The sequence below is a fragment of the Osmerus eperlanus genome, chromosome 16 (genome assembly GCF_963692335.1).
Source record: "Osmerus eperlanus chromosome 16, fOsmEpe2.1, whole genome shotgun sequence".
In the NCBI taxonomy this organism is placed as follows: Eukaryota; Metazoa; Chordata; class Actinopteri; order Osmeriformes; family Osmeridae; genus Osmerus; species Osmerus eperlanus.
In genome coordinates this window covers 11,861,245-11,880,908 of record NC_085033.1, presented here as the reverse complement: position 1 = coordinate 11,880,908, position 19,664 = coordinate 11,861,245, and the positions used below count along the sequence as shown (strand labels likewise).

Genomic DNA, 19,664 nt, shown 5'->3' with positions numbered 1-19,664 from the left:
CAGGCATGCTTCTATACATCACATGCATGAGTAAGTTCACGCTGACAGAGGAGGAATGCAAAGGGGGGTTACTGGGCTACATTTTGGCAATTCTATCCATTAATTTAACATCTCATTAAGCATGCAAACCAACCAATGAAAAAAAAAAACGTGTTGGGCGAATAAAGGAAAGAAAAATGTCTCATAAATGAATGTATTAACAAAAAAACTACCTTCAGCTTTGCCATGTGGGTATGTGCATGTGTGGGTGTGTGTTGCAGGCAATGGCAGCAGTCCAATGTATGGACACTGTCCAGATTTTTCGGGTGTCTGTACAATTATCATAATTTTGTTTGTCTAAATCCACCATGCTCTACGATGGAAAGGCAATCAATGACCTGAACTTCCCCAAACACTCTTGGTGTGTCTGAAAGGTGGGGGGACTATTATCAAGTCTGCACAGATGTTTCTGGCAAATGGCTGTGCTGATGTGGCTGGCTGATAAGGATACAGCAAACCGGGTTCCACCCTTGTTTCTCCTTTTGAACTGGCTTTCTTTTGGGAATATGAGTCAGGGGAGCTCAGTCTGTTCTCCGTATGTTTTTTGAGGGCATATTAAAGTGCAGCTGTGCTGCCAAACATGCAGGGGGGCTCAACTGGATCGATATTTCATCATACTTTGAGGAGCACCCAAAAAAATCCACAAACAAGACAAACAGCAGGCATGCTGTTCTCCATTTGCACCAAAAAGGTCTGAATGCTGGCACAAGCACTTTAGCAATAAACTGGGTCAACAAAGTACAAATGGAACATTTCTACAATGTAACCTGTATGGCTTAGGGTGGATTAAATCTCCCTTGACAGTAACACTGAAAATCAATGAATGGTTTGGATGTCAAGTCCAATGAATCTTGGCGATGCTGCTCGATAATGAGATCAATGCCTTTAAACTTAAAATCTTTGCACATCCTGCCCTGCGAGTCATTTCTTATCATTTCACTACCCAAAAAAAGAGTTCACCCACTCCAATGAATCAAACATGAGGCAGGACATTTATAAATAAAATAGCGCTTTCTTTCAGTGGCAGAGTGCTAGAGGCTGCTATGATAAACGTTAGTTTGTTCCCTACTCCCTCTGTAGGTGAGAAAAAGCACTTAGATCCTGCTTCCTACTCAGTACTGGTTGAGGAGAGATGTGAGGTGAGCTGAACAGCCCTATTAATACTTTGTCTGCAGCAGCAAACTGCAGTAAATGCATACTTCGTAATCAGCTGCACATGTAACATGGAAATTAAGTGAGCTGATTTTAGAACTCATTTATTTGCAAAAGCAATTACATTTTAAAATGTGTGACCAGTAAATACAGAGGCTGCAAAAAAAATAATAACATGGACAATTTTCTATAATGGAGAATCATTATAAGAAAAAAGGAAGTTTTCTCATTTGTATCATTGCTTTTTAGACATAAGTCAACCATTAAATAACAGAAAGCATACAGTATATATCGCAAGTTTTGCAATTGCTTACACACATAGACAAACATATATTGACACACACATGCAGACACACACACTTAAAATCTGTGCACATCCTGCTCTGAGAGTCATTTCACATTTCGAGTAATTTTCGAGTTCACTCAATCCAACACACACACACACACACACACACAAACACACACACACAGTACACACACAGATAGAGAAAGAGAGAGAGCAATCAAAACATAAATACAAGCTTGGACTTAAAAACACACTGACACAGCTTACAAAAACATTTCTTAATGGATTAAACAGAGAAAGAAAGCTGCTTTATATTGTGTGGTAAAACCACATGGAACACCCCCCCCTCCTCAGATTGAAATGTCAGGTCCAGCTCTGCTTGGGCAACAAACACACTTTGAGAGGAAAAGAGGATTAATGTACATATGTGAAACAATAGGTTGTTTGGCCGTTCCCGCCAGCTAGCGTTCTCCGTACTTGAAACACAAACCCTCTCCAGTACTGAGGAGAAAAGCCAGCCAGCCCCCACCCTGCCCCTCCCCCCCAACCTCCCCAACCCCCCACTCTCCCAACCAACCTCCATACAAACACCCCAACCCCCGCCTACACCCCAACCTCCCCAACCACCCACCCCACTTCCACACCCACCCCGCCCCCCCCCCCTCCTCCTCCCCCCCTCCCCATTCCTCCTCCCCCCCACCTCCTCCTCCCCCCCAACCCCCCACCTCCTCCATGCCCAGCTAGGCATGTGTCCAAGTACACCACAGCAAGAGATGAAGACTGTGAACAACAAACAGACCAGGGGGGTTTGTTTGTTCCATTTCATCTCGCTAACTCTGTTTCCTGGGGTGCTACATTTTAATGACCAGCAGGGAAAAAAATCTCCAAAAAGTGGTCAAGTACACCGAAAGAGTAGCAAGTTTTTCATGCATCACCCTTATGAGGCTATTATATCTGGCCTTCAGATTTTTGCAAACCTTGTTAGGGGTAATAACTGTGCGGTTTTATCAACCGCAAGTCACAGATGTTTTGGACTTTTAAAAGTGATAGTTATGCATTCACCCTGCTGCCTTCCATAACCATGGTGCAAGCTATTCAATAGTTCACAGTGGAATTTCTGCTCACATAAATTGCTTTCCTATCCCAGCCAGATACCTTTATCAAAATTGATGGATTGATTGCAATTCTCACATAATGAATGCTCCAATTTCATTTTTTATACATTACACCCTCAGCGTATTCAATGTTACCCTGCAAAAGAGTCTCATGAATTGTGCTGTCAGACACACCACACTGAATTAATTGGGCTATTCTATAATGTAATGTCAGAACCATTCCTTCTCTACCATCGAGGAACTCTCCTTGGCCTAATCATGATCACATATGAAAATGATGTGAAGTCTGAGTTGAAGAAAAGGGGAAGAAACCCTCTGTGATCACACCGTCCTCACTGCACAGAGAGACTGCACAAAACTACGCAAACACACCAGCTTTGCTCAGTGTCCTAAAGGCTCCACCAGACAACCCAAACACTAGTTTGAGTGTGTACATGTGTAAAGGGTAGCTCACCCAGACTGTGAAGGGTGGTCCTGTCGCGGCTCTCCTGTTTGTTTGTTGTCGTTGTATCCTACCAGCGAGTGAAGGTGTCAGAACTCTGTCAGTCCTCGTGGGAAACTGGTGGAAAGGAGCCAGCAGTAGGCTCCAACCGCCTCCTCGTCTCCTTCTCTTTCACTTGGTGCTCGCCCGGGGCGAGTTAGAGCTGCTGAAGAGATAATCCTGACATCCAGTCCCCCTCTCTCCCTCTCTATCACGCAAACGCACACACGGTCCCTTGGGTGAAGTCTGAACACGCAGGCTGGGGTCCGACGGTTCTCCCTGTTTTGCTCTTGCTCTTGATTTATCCTGCCTCAGAATAGGCAGGAGACGTGAAAAGCTAACTAAAAAGAGGAAGAAGTTCCTCAACAACTAAACATGCGTGCTTAGGGTCAGATCTAGTGTTAGTAGAGGTAAAAGTCCATTAAATGCCAGGTGTATCCCATGTCTTCAGGTTCTAAAAATAAAGGCTGGAACACACAAAAGAGGAGGAATAAATCCACGCCAGAAATGTTCAAACAGTTTTCATCCTCTCAGGCAACATTCCTTTCAATAAAGAGACTGCACCTGCTACCAAAGCCCAGATATCCAATTTGAACCTTTTTTCCCTCTTTCCCCCTGTGTGCAACTGAGCTAAGCCTCAGCTGCCTCTGCTATAGTCATCACTCACTGTCAAGCTTCGCACATCCAGCCCAGGAGTGTGGAGTGCTGTTGCAAGTCTTTCAGGAAAGCATCTCTTTCTCCTCAACGAGCTCTGTCGGACTGGCTCCTGTGGCCACACCTCCTGTGCACTGATTGGCCAGAGCTCAGAGCAAATAACAAGGAGGGGAGGGCTGGAGGGCGCTGGTAGTGCTATGTGGAGGAGGAGAGGACGATGAGAAGAGTTAGAGAGAGATAGAGAAAGAGAAAGAGAGACAGACAGAGAAAAAGCGAGAGAGAAAGAGAGAGAGAGTAGGAAAGAAAGAGAGACAGACAGAGAGAAAAAGAGAAAATGAGGAGAAGGGGGGGAAGGGGAATAGGGAGGAGCAGGATAGACCATGCTCTGTAAAAGCCTAAAGGGACAGGCTGGCTAATGAAAGTGAAAATGCTTCTCTCCCAGTGCTTTAGCCAAATGTGTCTGTTATAAATTTGTTGTGCCTGCCGGAAAACTGAATTCATACTGACAAAGGGTCCCCAGTTTCTGAAGGGAGATATATCCCCCCTTTTTAAGCAATACATCCCAAAAAGTCCAATCCCATCAGCCTATGCTAAATTTTTGAAGGGTGGATGGAGGTAGCAAATGTGCACCTTTAATTCCTCAGCTTTCTAGAAAAGAGTAGCCAAAGATCTTCAATCAGAGATGATGAGGTGGACTTATCTGAGGTAAATTGATCTAAATGCGCATTAAAGTTCAATATTTTGTGTTTCAAAAAGGGATACTGATAAACTTATATATGTTGTAAGACAGGTGACTTAATGCCTATTATTCTCAGTACTGTTCACTCAGAACAGGTAGTGAGAGCTACAATAGATCTGTTGAAAGGAGGACTAATTTCTCCCCCTTGTCTTCCTGAACAAATGGGGGATTAAAGTGGAGATCTTTGAAGAACATTAAAGGGCCTATGGGAGGAAGCCTGAAGATGATGACAGCTTGTTGAATACCATGGATAGATGTCTTGGTTTGTGTCAGAACCCGGCGCGCGTACCGCACGCCTACGTGTGAGACGTATTTTTAGAATTTGCAAGGGGCTTTTTTCTGCGTTGGACAGCAGGAGAATTTTCCACACACACTGTATTTGTGTATGTAGCCATGAGGGTTGTGCAATATGAGGTCATGAGGGTTGTGCAACATCAATATGTGTATGTGGTCGCGAGGGTTGTGCATTATGTCTCCACCGTACTGATAAGATATTGATGTATGATTTTATCTTTTGTGGATTTGTGTGCAGTCCAGAACAAATTTCCCTACATGGACATTAAACCACATCACATCTTATGTTATTTAACAATGGGGACTTATCATCTTATATGTACATTAAGATCAGGCTACAGTTACAGTAGGTCCACAGTGTATTACTTATTAAACCATCCAAATTGTCAGTCAGAAATAGAACATGAGCCCCAGTAAACCTCCAGCTCCTCTGACTCTGCCTCCTTGCTCCCTCCCTACATCAATGTCATGACAGTAAAGGCAAAGACAATTAAGGTGTATAAATATGTAAATATGTCCACAGAATCACAGGGGGAGTTGGCTAATGACATTTGCTGCCCTCAATTGGCCAATTCCCAATCCGACCCCAAATTAGAAACCTTAATGACAACCAATAAGCCACAGATGGTCAAACTCCAGGGTACACAAGGCTTCTGATCTTCCACACTCCTTGTGGCATCGTTGTCATGCCAACAATACATTACCTAGCCAGATGCTACAGGCCCAAGGGGGTGATCAGGCCCATAACTGGAAGGTCAGGTCTGGGTGGTGCGTTTAAGGGGAGCGCCTGGCCACCAGCCTCTGTCGTGTGACTGTGCGTTGCCTGGCAGTCCAGGTAATCCGTCCTGGGAGGCCATGTGGCAGATGCCTCCCATTGCCATTTGTCTTGTGAAGTTGACATATGGAAAACTCCAAGGGTACTGTCTCCAGAGGGAGGGAGAGGAAAGAGAAGAAGGGAGGTAGAGAGAGGTGGAGAGAGATGGTGGGGGGGGAGAGGAGGGGGGAGGAGGCAGACCGGGTAAGGGGGGGGGGCGTGGATAAGGAGGTGTGAGGGAAAGAGGACGAGGGATAGAGACAGAGAGAAGAGGAGGAAAGGAGGGGCTGGCAGAATTCCATTCCCTGAGTTTGGTGACTCTGATCCAAGCACTCACAATTAGATCAACCTTGACTATTTATTATGCATGCCTCTAATGGAATGAAAATAATTTATCTGGCAGTTTGGACAAGTGGAGCACTCACAAGACTTACACACAGTATAGAAAAGTTCACCTGGATGTCTGAGAGAAATTACATGTTTCCACAGGTGAATTGGAGCCTAGTATACTTCAGACATACAACATTCTAAAATAAATGTATTGCGTCTGGATGAATATTAATGGCCATAACATATTCATACTGCATATTACCAATAGAGTGTAATAACATGCAGTGGTAATGGGTTTCATTTAATTAAAAAAAAGAATTGCACATAGTATGCGCCACTGTACTCCCAGTAAAACCTACTATTACACTGTGTAAAATTTTTCTAGATGGTCACTGTGGATCAGATGATGTGAGATACTTATAATTGGTAGCAAAGATAAAATACAACTTAAACAGAATCACTTTCTCCGTGATTCGGCTTGAGAATCAAATCAAATTAGCTCAATATCCAAGCCCACAAATTCAGTCCTTTCATCAGCCTCATGCCTTTTCATTGATGAAAAACTAAATCCTCCTTAATAACGGGATCAAGCTAACGCCACAGTTAAGCTCACAGGAAGTTACATAAGGACACAAATGATTCCCCAACCAGTATATAAACTTCAATAACTTAGCAATCAGTTCAGTTACTTAGTAAAAATAATATATTATATATATACACAAATAGAGACATTTGGAGAACGGGTGGGTATTGGAAGGATTGTGTCAGGAAGGGCCATGTCGTTGGGATAGGACTGGGGGTGTGCAGCTTCCCTGAAAGGCCTGCCTCCCACCCTCAGTGCTCTTTACAGCCCACGTCTGAGGTGGACATGCAGGGTTCTCATCACAAAACCACCATACAGTTTATGGTGGTTTTATAGCTTTGCTGTGCTGTGCTGCTGGAAGCAGCTCAAGATTACACAGTGAGATCATTCTTAGATGTGAGTCTATCCCTCTGTATCATCACCCCTCCCCCCTTCCTTTCTCCTTGCACCTGCTAGTCTCATCACCAGATGTATTTTTTTTCTTCCTTCTCTCTGCGGTCTTTCTTCTCTCTTTGGTATATCTAATTCATCTACCCCCCTGGTCTCTCTCTCTCAACTCTCAACCTGTTGTTTATCAAAATAGGGGCATCATCAAACGCTGTTTTCGTGAATCTTAAAAGCAATTTGACAACCACTCCATCAATAATGAATGTATCTGTGATGGTATCAGTAACACTGTTTATCTCGGGCCTGATATTTACTATTAATTTACTTTTTTCCAAACTGGAGAAAGGGTAATACAGTAGTGGACCTTCATTTTCCAGGGCCTAGTTATCTTTTCAAAACGATGTGTTGGCGACAAAAAAAAAGAGTGAAGTCAATGCTGTGACACAGAGACACTGCTATAGCCTACAATTCTTTAGACTAGCCTACATTCAAATATATTATGTGACACCGTTAAAAAGGGTCTCAAAACGGATATCGAATTTAACAATATTGGGATATACAATGCTACTAATGTCAATGTTAATGATAGGCAAGTAAAAATAATGTGGCAAGTTTTCCTTAACCCGTGAACGTTCACATGGACTTTAAGTTCAAACATTCAGGCTTAATGTGGACAATTCCAATAAAGGGGTCAGTCACTGCGTCGATTCATCTTCCCCGCCATCGCTTTAATGTTGAGCAGCATTAAAATCGTGAAAAATAATCTTTGACCATTTGACAGATGATTTGGAGATTTGTGTGAAATAAAAAGCGTTATCTTGCGAAACCAACATTCCCGGAAATTGTGCTTTGCCAGCGCATTCTCCCTCGCTGCTATTGCTCGCGCAGCCCGCGCTTGGCGGAGGCAAGCTAGAACAGAGACAGGAGAATACGTGCAAAACCATGGCAATGGCGAGCATGATGGGACTGAGATTGTTCGTCTCTGTCGCATGCATCTTTGCCTTTCATCCGGTACATATTTGGTGCTTAAATGCCGACGAGGACCAGTCCCAAGATATGGAATGCAAAATGAAAAGCGTCACCGTGTCTGCGTTGCCGTTTTTGAGAGAGAACGACCTGAGCATCATGCACAGCCCATCGGCCTCCGAGCCCAAACTGCTGTTCTCCGTCAGAAATGATTTTCCAGGAGAAATTGTTGTCGTTGACGATCTAGAAAACACCGAACTCCCCTTTTTCGTCCTTGGTAAGTTTGGATACATGCACCACTTGACTCTAACATCGGGTATTTTAGGATTTGGCTATTCATGCTAATCCGCCATGTTTATTTTTTATAGTAGCCTATACCTGATATGAGCTCTTGCGACAGCATGTGTAGATCAACAGCAGGCCTTGCTAACATTCATAATCAATGCCTACTGTGTAAGTAGCCTGCTTGTGAAACGTTATTCAGCAATACTACTGGGTCTATCTCGAATGATTCGGTACAATCACGTTAGGTTTAGTATTGGGCTACTGCCTTTATGAAGTTTAAACTGTCTGTTGTTTCAATGCTTGTACAGTATTATGTTTTACATTACACATCTTGCAAGCTCCATTGCCTGTGGTTTTACTGAAATACTTTGCACAGTATATTACATATGAATTCGAATTCTACCGTATCACGCTATTCATATGGACTTCACTGTCACAGGTGCAGGAGTTGTTTACATTGTGGACGACTCACTTTTACACAAGTGGCTGTGCCAGCACTACTACTACACACAGCAATACTTTTAACGGAAAACTAATCTCCGTTTAAAGTATGTGTTTGCTATTACTTCAAAGTTTTACGTGTACAGTCAGCCTAAAGTAGCAAGCAGAGCTGTTTTAAACAACCCCGTTTTTACCGTGGCAGGGATGAGCGGATGACAAGTTCAAAACTTCGCTTGGAACTCTGGACGCTGTCCATGGTGCTGATATTACGTAGAGCACTAATTCCCAATGGCTCTTTCAGGAGCGATTTCAGCATGCAGGATACTTTGTGGTCCTTAGTAGAATGGGAGTTTAACAGTATCAGCTTGATTAAATGACATATAGAGCTCTGTCATATTGACTGCCTGAAGTAGTTGGCAGAAATAATAAAGTGACACAAGCTTTTTTGTCTTCTCATGCCTGTGATGTTTAATTCATATTTTGTAGCATCATGTCAGTTTAATGTTACATAGATATTGTTTACATGCTACTTTCAACAAGAAACAGAATTGTAATTGTTAACAATTGTTGTCTCAGTAAATGTGTAAAACTGTGTAAAACTACCTAATTTTGTCTCCTACCCTTATGTGCACAGAGTAGCACTGTTAAGAGGCCCACAGTAACCATGCAATGCTTTGCTCAAAACACATGCAGAGAAGGGTTAGAATCGATTGGAATTTCCAGTACTACAGTACAAATTAGGTTTAGTCATGGAAGTCACTGTATAAGAAGTGTGGGAACACTGAAAAGTGTAATGCTATTGTTAAGAAGTGGTTTTGGAAAATAAGCACATCAGTAGGCATTTAACAGTCAATATTCCTATATGGTTCTATCAGAATGATAATTTCTTATGTAAGCTACAAATAGGAGACCAAAAAACAAGCTTTGTAAAGCATCTAAAAAGCTAAATTGGACTGAGGGTTTATTCATTAAAGATAAAATAAGAACAATATACCGCTTGCATAGCACTTGGCATAATAATTAGCATGTTTTTGTGTTTGACATTTCATTTACAAGGTTTCTAACACCAGGAGATCAAACTTTTAATGAAAATTCACACCATGGAATTTAACACAATTCTAGATTCCTAACGTAGGTTACTTTCTCACCTCTGAAACGCTCGAGCACCTGCACATTTCTAAACCTTCAGGGTCAAATATGGTGTCTCAGCATGGAATTACTAATAGGCGTGTTAGCGTGTTGAAAGTTTGCTTTGTCAGCAGCCAGTGAAAGCAATCTTTTGAAGATACTTAATGACAGATGAGAAATTAACCTGCAAAACATATGTGAGTAATTACAGTAAGATATTGCTATGGTTGTGAGTCAGTAGTTTTCTACTTTCCATAGAGTTACAAGAAACTGTGGAGAACCACCTGATGTGTCATCAGAACTATTACCCACTTAATGAAATTCATTTGTTTACATTTGACGCATGCCAATTACCCATGCAATGGGGTGGTGGTTTACTCTGTATTTGTACACTAGTCTCAGTACGCTACAAGAAATGACTACCAGATATGCCTACTACCAGAAATGCATGAATTTCAACGTCCAACTTGCTTGTATCACAACACAGTGATAAGAAACCACAGAATAACAGTAAACCTGTAGGGCATGATTATGCAAAAGTCCAGATGATACTATCATGCTGAACAAGGACTGTAACTTCTCAGGTGTAACCACATAAAACGATTGTCAAGCAAGCACCCTGGTATCGTCTCTAGACTCCCAGTCCAAAGCTAGATGTTTTAGGGGCAAGGTTTCGCTTACTTAGGACAAAGTTAAAACTTTGTTGTAAGATTATGTTTTATAAATGTAGCCTTTCATTTTGCAGTACTCTTGTCTACTCTACGGTAGACAAGTTCATTGAACCCTGCTGTTTCAAGTCCCAATATAAAAGGTTGAAATATTGAGAGCGTGAGTTGAAATAATTATGTTTTTTCCATATTGAATATTTAATTTTAAATGGCATTGACTGTATTTCACTAGTCAGTTGACTCGTGTTTGAGTAATAGAATCAGAAGTGTGTTGACAGAGTTGTACCCAGTGTTAAAGGAACATCCATTAGTCACTTAAAAATGTATACACCTTCCTCCACACAAGCTATCAATACTTCATGTCTTTGTGTTACTAATGTAATGTGAATATGTGTGGCTTTAATGGTTAATTAGCTTAAATGTGCTCCTTTTTTAGTAACGCTTAGTTCAATAGATGCACTCACACACCACCCACCCAGCCACACACACACACAGACACACACACAAACACACACACAGACACACACACAGACACACATTTACACATTCTGATATGCATTCATAAATCCGATGCAAAGGTATTTGTTTTTCAAGACGAGTCTGAAAAATTTAATTTCTTGACTTTGTCATTATTCAGGTAATCATGACCACCTCTGGGCTTTTCTAAGTGATGTAATATTAAGGCTAACGTCACATATTGAATTGAAGGTTAGTAATTAATAATAACTAGTAAATCTAAATCTAAATGTCCCAGTTCAAATGGGCACTTAATTTCTATATTTGTACTTAATCACATTTTTGTGTTGTGTGAAATATTCTGACAAAATCAGGCAGAGGGTTTTACCTGTTTGGCAGGATTTTCTGCAGAGGAGAAGTAGTGAGTGGTTTCCATGACAACGTGCTCAGTGGGTGCCTCAAAGAGAAGGGACGTTCAAACTCCTCTCTCGGAGGGAGTGAGGGTTACAGCTGCACAGTGGCATACAGGAATGCTTATTTAAAGTCCAATGCAAACAGCACCATAGGGTTGGAATTTATAGGCCAGTAGTGCTGTGACTGGGGACTGAGTCATTTGTGTCCACTTTACTGTAAAGCAAGAGACTACACCTACAAAATTGTTTGATGTTGCACACACTTGTGATATGACATTGATTTAGCTGCATTGTATTGTGCACTATTTGGTTGAGATGTTGTTGTTGCACTATAGTTATTCATGCTGTTAGATCTGTGCACTTCTGATGGCTTAAGTAATACACAGTGTACACTGTTGTAACAGGTTTTTGAAACCTTCAAAGGAATGTATTTTTCTCTTACATGATGTTACAGACAGTGCAGTAGGACATCAGATTGCTTGGTGTGTGTGTGGTTGTGTGTGGTTGTTACAGTGTAAACAGACACAGTGGCAATAAGTCGTGATAAAAATTAACTTCCTGAAGCCTTGTGTAAACTCTTTGCATCATTAATGTGTATTCTATAATAGGTATATATATATATCCTAAAATAATACTGCTGTTTATGATGTTTTTTCTCCAGTTGCAATTTTCTTTTTACTGGGTGAGTGAATCCTCCTGTATATCTTCAACAGATTTTTGGGATGTATACTGTTGTTCGGTGCATTGAAAAGTATCAGTAATAGCTGTGTGAATAATAAAGCACAAGTTTTTCAGGTGTTATTTCCCAAACGCCCATTTGTCACAGGCATCCAGAATTTATACAGTATTCAAGCCATTTGGAATTGGGAGTATTCCGTGTGCAGTTGTTCATAATGTTCTTTGGTGTCTCTCTTTTTTATTAGCTGATATAATATCTCTCCAACTGTACGACAGGCCTGCTGCTTCCTCGTTTGGGTCTTGGGTTAGAGAAGATCAACAGAGGGCAAGGGGACAAGCTGAAATCTATATGCAGACTCATGTGTACCACTGGGAGTAGACTCTGGACAACTAAACACACGGAAGATGGCCTGGAATACTTCGACTTCCTCAGAGAGAGAGTTGGGCATTTGCGTAATTTATGGCACTCCACGTACTGTTGCCTTCAGAGGGTTCTTAAGGCAAATAAAAAAAAAAGATTGAGATGCAGTGCCGTTCAAAGATTTTTTTTTTTAGTTCAACAGAATTTGATCAGATCCAGCTGGCTAGAAGTTTCAACCGCAGGATGCTACTTTTTCCTATTTCATCTCAGACATCTTTATTACATCACATTTAGTTCAATCTCTCAATTCTCGGCAGTGAGACCCTGTCCAGAAGTAGCTGTCTGATCTCCCAGCTGCCCAGGAAAAATGTTGGGAGCAGAGTTGGTTTGGTAAAATACCTGGTGTTAAAGTAGTCCACTATGATGATTGTCACTGAGACAGTATGTTGCCTGGTCTAGTAGTTTAGACACATAGACTTTCAAAGTAGGAGACTTGGTTAGATCTGGTTCCAGTTCCAATAAATATTATACAAATATATACAGTATCTGCTGCTATTCATTCTGTATGTTCCTTGGCATAGTTTAAATGAAGTATTGAATAAAGTAATTACTTTATTTTCCCACTATGACAATCATGCATGACAACCTTCTTAGCAATATACTTTGTAAATGTCTTCTATTTCACATGCAGTCTACCGAGTAATGAGATTAAAGGCTGGATTTTGTGAAGGACAAAAGTGTACTTAACATTTAGGTATGAAAAGGTTTGGATGTCCACGTATATTTTAATGGTGAACTGGTTGATTTCAGCCACTATCAGTGAAACTCCGCAGTTGTGCCATTCTCAATAGGCAACAGGGAAGAGATCCACTTAATCGACCCCACGAGCTGAACAAACTGTACATAAAAGTAAATAGACGTGAGGAAACTTTGGAACTTGGATAGTAAAACTTTTGAGTGACAACCCCGGCATGACTTTACCCATGGCAGTGGCTCTCCTTTATAGTAGTAGGTAGGGAAGGAGAAACATGGAGTCCATCTATCTTCCCTTCCAATGGATCACTCATTTCAGGCTTCTCTCTGCCTGGAAGCTGATCCTGCACACTCTCCAAAGGACACAGGTTTATCTTTTTTCAGACTGCGACTTTTTCCATTTCCATCCACTTAAGCTACTTCGAGGCCTGACAAAAGAAATGTTCTGTATAGAATTCACTTTTTTTTCTTCTTCTGCTGAGCACAGCTTCTCAAGGAGAGCCAGTTTCTAATGAGATGACACTGCCAGGGCACTTGTCTGACCGTGTCAAACCAGGATGTAGAAGGTGTGAATTATTGGACAGTTCCACTGCTGCACACCAGGGCTGTGTCTGTGACTGGGTGCTGAATGTAGAACATGTCAGCTATTGTCATGGAGGTGTTGGTAAAATATTAACGTGATGATGGATTTTGAATTTGTGCCTGAGATGAACCATGTGGTGAGCTGGTTATGCTGTGGTGTTTCTGGACATGTTAGCTATATGTGGGTCAGATGGTGGGGGGTCAGATGGCTGAGCGGTTAGGGAATCAGAAGGTTGCCGGTTCGATTCCGGCTATGAAAAATGACGTTGTATCCTTGGGCAAAGCACTTCACCCTACTTGCCTCGGGGGGACTGTCCCTGTACTTACTGTAAGTTGCTCTGGATAAGAGCGTCTGCTAAATGACTAAATGTAATGTAAATGTAATGTGTTACTCAATAGCTAATTGTCTATAAGAGATGTCGGTATGGTATAATGCATTGACAGAAGTTTTGCACAGTGTTTAAATCTGTAGGTTTTAAAAGGTCAACTATCAATCGTATCAACTATTGTACTCTTCCATTAAAAGCAAGTACCTGTACTTCTCTGCAAGAGAAGAACTATGACTCTCACACATGTCCACATCAATGGTTAGAGTAAAATGGTTTTAAAAGCTTTTGACTGCATTTCTGCTATGTGTCTCCTAAATTGGTGGAGGCACATTAAGTGCACAAAGCCATCCGTGGCATCCATCCATCCATCCAGTTAAGATTAAGACTAGCTAAATGTTCTCTTGATTAAGCCCTTTATTGAGGTAATTGGTTGTCATTGCATTTATTGCAGCTTGGGTTTCCTGGGAGTGAGGCAGAGACACAATGAGGTTTCAGTGTTGACCAACCTGCTTCCCACTTCTCTCCTAACCAGAGGTGAAGTGAATTATTTCTCTCTGGACAACCCTTTAGTATACTCTCTAGCTAACCTGTGACTAAGGCTGTCAATTCAGCAGGGTGAAAGTAGCCGTGAGGTAGTGACGAGGTACTTAAGCCGACAGGTCCTATAGCTAATTGTCAATAGATGTATCCAGCCTTGGGCTCTACCAGGGTGGTATTCCAGAAAGGTGGTTGCTGCTTATGAGCTAATGCTAATGCAGTGTTTCCCCTAGGTTTACAGCTTGGGGGGGGGGGGGGGGGGGGGGAAGACGACCATGTAGAGACAGAAATGACATGCCGTCGTGTAAATAAGATAAGGCCATTTAGTTTGTTTAATAAAAGAGCAAGCTATAGACCTGTTTTATAGGAACGGTAACCTTAAATGACTTATTTTATCTGGCGCTATATATATATAAAACAAATAATATATATTTATGGCTGCTGTAGACTATATAGAACCCTATGGAAAATTGCACAATGTTGCATTTGGTTGATTTAGGGGAAGAATCCAATGTCTAATGTTGCCTAATGAGGAATGTGAACATGTATTTCTTTAGATAGCATAGTTTGAAAGGCTTAAGAATGTTGCAGTATACATTCACTCATCCATATTTAAGACATATACCGAGTTGTAGGCAACCTCCAGTGGTTTGCTTCTCGATTGTGGCGCCACATTTATGTCCCGACTTTAACTCTGGTGTAACCTTTCCTAAAGAACAGTACTTGCTATTCACCTAGTATGATTCAGACCTCTTGAACTTGGTGCCGAGTGCCTAATGCAGCGAATGTGTCACCTTCAGACTCTCTCATTTGGAATGACATCTGACTCCAAGGGGAGTAACGCTTCAAGTTATGTGAAAGAGCGTGCAATTTACATCAGCCTGTAGGCTAATTAGTGATAAAAGTATTTCAATTGAGTCATAGTTTTATATACTTGCCTTCATAATTGCCTGCAGTGCTTTGGGTTATCAGGCTGTTGTTATTACATTGGTCTAATATAAGATTGTTTAATCTAACCCTAAGCTAAACAATAGACAGTTTGTGTGTGGGTTGAGACTGTGATGGTATAACCTATAGCATGTTACGGGAGTCAGGTGGCAGAGCGGTTAGGGAAGCGGGCTTGTAATCAGAAGGTTGCCAGTTCGATTCCCGGCCGTGCCAGATGACGTTGTGTCCTTGGGCAAGGCACTTCACCCTACTTGCCTCGGGGGAATGTCCCTGTACTTACTGTAAGTAGCTCTGGATAAGAGCGTCTGCTAAATGACTAAATGTAAATGTAAATGTTACGTGCTGATTTGTGGAACAGCCATTGAAACATGTCTGTGCATTTACAATGCTGTGGCAGCAGATTGATCAATGGACTTGCAAGACATGGGTAGAACATATTAAGCATGATATCGTATAAGCCATAGCTCAATTGACACTATTCACCAGAGACCGTAAATGCCTGTTGCGTCAGCTGTTGTCACCCATGTGTGGGATGTTTTGATAATGCAATATCATGGGGAATCTCTCCATTAATAAATCCGCAGTTAATGTTTACAATAGGGATGAAAGTTTATGAACGTTATCTTATTGTGTTGCTTGAAAGGAAATGCTTACTCCCTGGGAGGTCTATTGCAGTCCATCTTCTTACCTTCCTAATATGCATTTTACATTGACATAACCTTGTCTATGTTTTGTATTTTATTGATTTGTATATTTCTCCCCTAGAGCACCTCGTTATATGCAGAGAATTCCATATTTTGCAAGAGTGTCATGTACTATCTACAGAACAGTCTACATACACCCCTAACACTAATGGCAACCTTAATATCATTGTTAAAGATGTATTAGCCCAGTTTAATTCAGCATAGTTGAGTTTTCTTCTCAGATTCTGCCATCATTATTTTTGTTAGATTTACAAACACTATTCTGATGTGCCATATGTATTGACAGATGTTATAATATTGCCCCAGAGGAGGAAGATGGATGACCTGTCTCCCTAGCTGAAGCAGAGAAATTGTTTTTTCACATTCACAGCATTTGCATTCTCCCCTATGCTTCTTTCATTTCAGCTTCATGCTCTATTACAATGCTGCAGACGCAGTGATGCTCAGACAGATTCTTTTTTTGTTTAGTTTTTAAATACAGGCATGGCCGCGGGAACTAGGGGTGCTGAGGGTGCTGCATCACCCCTGACAGCACGATAATTTAAAATTATATGACTTGAAAATCCACCACTGCGGCGACTGCCCATTGGGAGCACCGGGTGAAGAATAACGGTGGGGCTGAAAAATTAAGAGACAAAAAGACATCACCTTCACTAGACAAGGTTTTACCAATTAAAAAACGGCTATGTTTATTTTACATAAAGCTCAAATAAAGGACAAAAAAGATGACTCGCGCGCTATGCGTGCTCGCGTTGAGTATCAAACTCACGAACTACCATCACATCAAACACAGACTGTGCATGCATTAGCAGGGCCGCTGTGGTGGCTTATACAGGGACCAGTTCTGGTGGGCCGGTCTGGATCAAAATCCAGGGCCTATTTTTACTCCCAGTCCGTCCCTGCCGCCCCGCAACATTAAGCCACCCCCCAGATAAAATATGTTCCCGCGGTTATGAATACAGGCTGTTGAACTCTTGTGGTTAGCATATACTGAAGTTTGTGCGCTGTAAATCAGCAATCCCTCTGAGGGACAACTGACTTGGTATAGTTTATAATGAAGACGAAAACAATAGCCTCCAATGTCAACTCCTATTAAGACCAAATTAGAGAGAAAATAAGTCTGCAAAAATATAGCTAAGGACTCTTTATGTAACTATTCACAAAATCTAATTCAAGAGAAGAGCTGTCCTCTGGCAAGACGTTTTTTTTAAATCCTCAACGACTCAGTGTTTTACCACATTACATCTATGATTCAATAAATGCATCTCTGATGCTTTAAAACACATAATCAGTGACTAAACATCTCCAAATCCTTACTGCAGGAGACAGTACCTCTATTTTTTAAAGGGACTTTACATTTTACACTTCATCTAATTTCCCTAAATGAATTCACCTACATTCAACAGCCTATATTAAGCTCCCAAGAACTGCTATACTTAATTACTTTAGAAATGCTAACAGAAGAACTTAACATGCAATCAGGAGGCTATTAAGTAGATGAAGGTAATCCTGCAGGAATTAAGTAAAAATAGAAAGTGATGAACCGAGGTGGTTGCAGGGGAAGACTGAAAATAATCAGGCGATATATCAGCCCAAGCTGATATACTGGAACAAAAACTCACATCTTGTGTTTGTGGGACAACTTAATGCTGGCTTGCCTTTAGAAAACAATACATGCGTTATGTGAAAGCACATCCATTTTTGGGTTTTGCGAATCCTATTAATATAGAATATAAGATCCTTACTCCCATCCAAACGTTTATCTTTTGCCATTGAATCTGATAGTAATAGGCCTAAGTCAATCGTATCTTGAGTGTTTCGTAAGTTCGTTTTTTGACAAGTTGTCTATATGCTCATTTATTTGGTGTTCATCAGCTGCTGAAGAGCAGCTAGACTTGCATCATTTTTACTGTTGTAATTCGAATTGAACGGTAGCAGTGGAAATGGAACAAATGGAATTTATATATGTACAATATGACAAATATGGGACATAATTCTGACTGATGTCCAAATTTGCAGCGTCTTGCCTGTCACATTGAAACATGCATTGTCACTCAGGAGAAGTAATAGGGTGTCTTGATAATCATAATCTGTGACAAGTGTCTAAGTTTGCCCTGCAGTAGGAAATAAGAATGTATTGAGGAAAAGTAACACAATAGAGAATGTAAATCTCATCAATTTGTTATGCATCGCCTAGCTAGCAGGGAAAACAGATGAAAACTGAACGAAAAATCTGATTGATCAAAACGGTCTACTTGTTTTTCACTGAACTGTATGTGTTACCTTTGCAAAACTGTAAGGTTGTATACTTACAGTACATCACAAATCTTCTATTTAGTTACGTCCTGCTTTTTTGGCCCACTGACATAGCTAATTACTTTATCTCCGTGGCTTAAAATATGTGTCTGTCAAAGGGAGGAACATTTTTGACATAAGTTGACATTTTTCAAGACCAGTAAATAGAAAGTTCATAGCTCTATTAAATTAGCACTTGTATCTCAGAGCTGTCACTTTCTGTGGTAAATTAGCAAAACAAAAATATATTTGAGAAGCCGAGACAGCCTACTATTGAAATCGTTTTTTTGATGGGTTAAAGTAAAAGCTGGGGGGTTCAAACTGCCTTTGCAATAATGTAACCTAACCCTAAACCTAGTTGACGCAACCTACATTTGTCATAACATGGAATTTCAACAGTACTGCATCAGACGAGTACACTTTAATGTACATTTTAGTGTTATCAACACATATTATAAAGATGCTTGTCTTAAAGTACTCATTTGAATTCAAAGGCTGTAATGCTATTCAAGTCCATGCTTTTATGGCCATCAACAAAAATCAATTTGTCATGAGGATGCATGAATACATGGTTACCTGGTAGCTCTTAGACTGTCATCACAAAATGTCAGTTCCGGTTCAATAACGAAATTAACTGAACTTTTGTTGTTCATGTCACAATTACCTCATTAGTATCACAGTCAGTGAGTGTGCTGTTTACAATAATGACTACAGTAGTAAGGTATCATCAGCCATACTTCAATTAGCATTGCAGATGTAACTTAATTGAACCTGCATTCACACTGTGCAAGAACAACACGAGGTGCATGCAATTACTATACCTTTGAGATACCCCTGTTTACTCAAACATGCTTCATTTTGAGTTTAACTCTGAAGGGTAAATCGGAGTATAACTTGTCAGTCGTGATTCAGGGAAGACATCTCTCCCTAGCTGGCCTGGAGCTCTGCTGTATAAACAATGCATGAGAACATGTGGAGAACCTGGTCTCCAAACAGCAGGGGCTTCTTCTCCTTTTTACATACCGCAGAGCCTTTATGATATGCTAATTGGATGTGAGGTGAATGTAATGCAATTCATTACTCTGGAGTTCCAGAGCTTAGACGGAATAGGATTTTATGGGGGGGAACAGTCGGGTGCTTCAGAATGTTTGTACCTCTCAATATACTCCAGACATTTTAAGGAGTAGCTTGCTTGAACTCTAGAGCTTTGACTCAAAAAAACAACAAGGTTTCCAGTATGTATATT

The 19,664-nt window shown here is 41.0% G+C and overlaps 2 protein-coding genes across 7 annotated transcripts in view; one reads left to right on the top strand and one right to left on the bottom strand.

The window, feature by feature from the left end:
• The window catches only part of brinp2 (bone morphogenetic protein/retinoic acid inducible neural-specific 2), a 53,516-nt gene extending 49,726 nt beyond the window's left edge, over positions 1-3,790 (bottom strand). Inside the window, exon 1 of the mRNA XM_062481863.1 lies at positions 3,047-3,790. The gene's annotated coding sequence lies outside the window, so the exon portion shown is untranslated. The remainder of the gene's footprint in view (positions 1-3,046) is intronic.
• Positions 3,791-7,744: 3,954 nt separating this feature from the next.
• Positions 7,745-19,664, top strand: part of astn1 (astrotactin 1) — a 107,363-nt gene continuing 95,443 nt past the window's right edge. For all 6 annotated transcript variants that reach the window (XM_062480879.1, XM_062480878.1, XM_062480877.1 and 3 more), the window contains exon 1: positions 7,745-8,117. In XM_062480879.1, the coding sequence (XP_062336863.1) occupies positions 7,817-8,117 (301 nt within the window). In that variant the 5' untranslated portion in view covers positions 7,745-7,816. The remainder of the gene's footprint in view (positions 8,118-19,664) is intronic.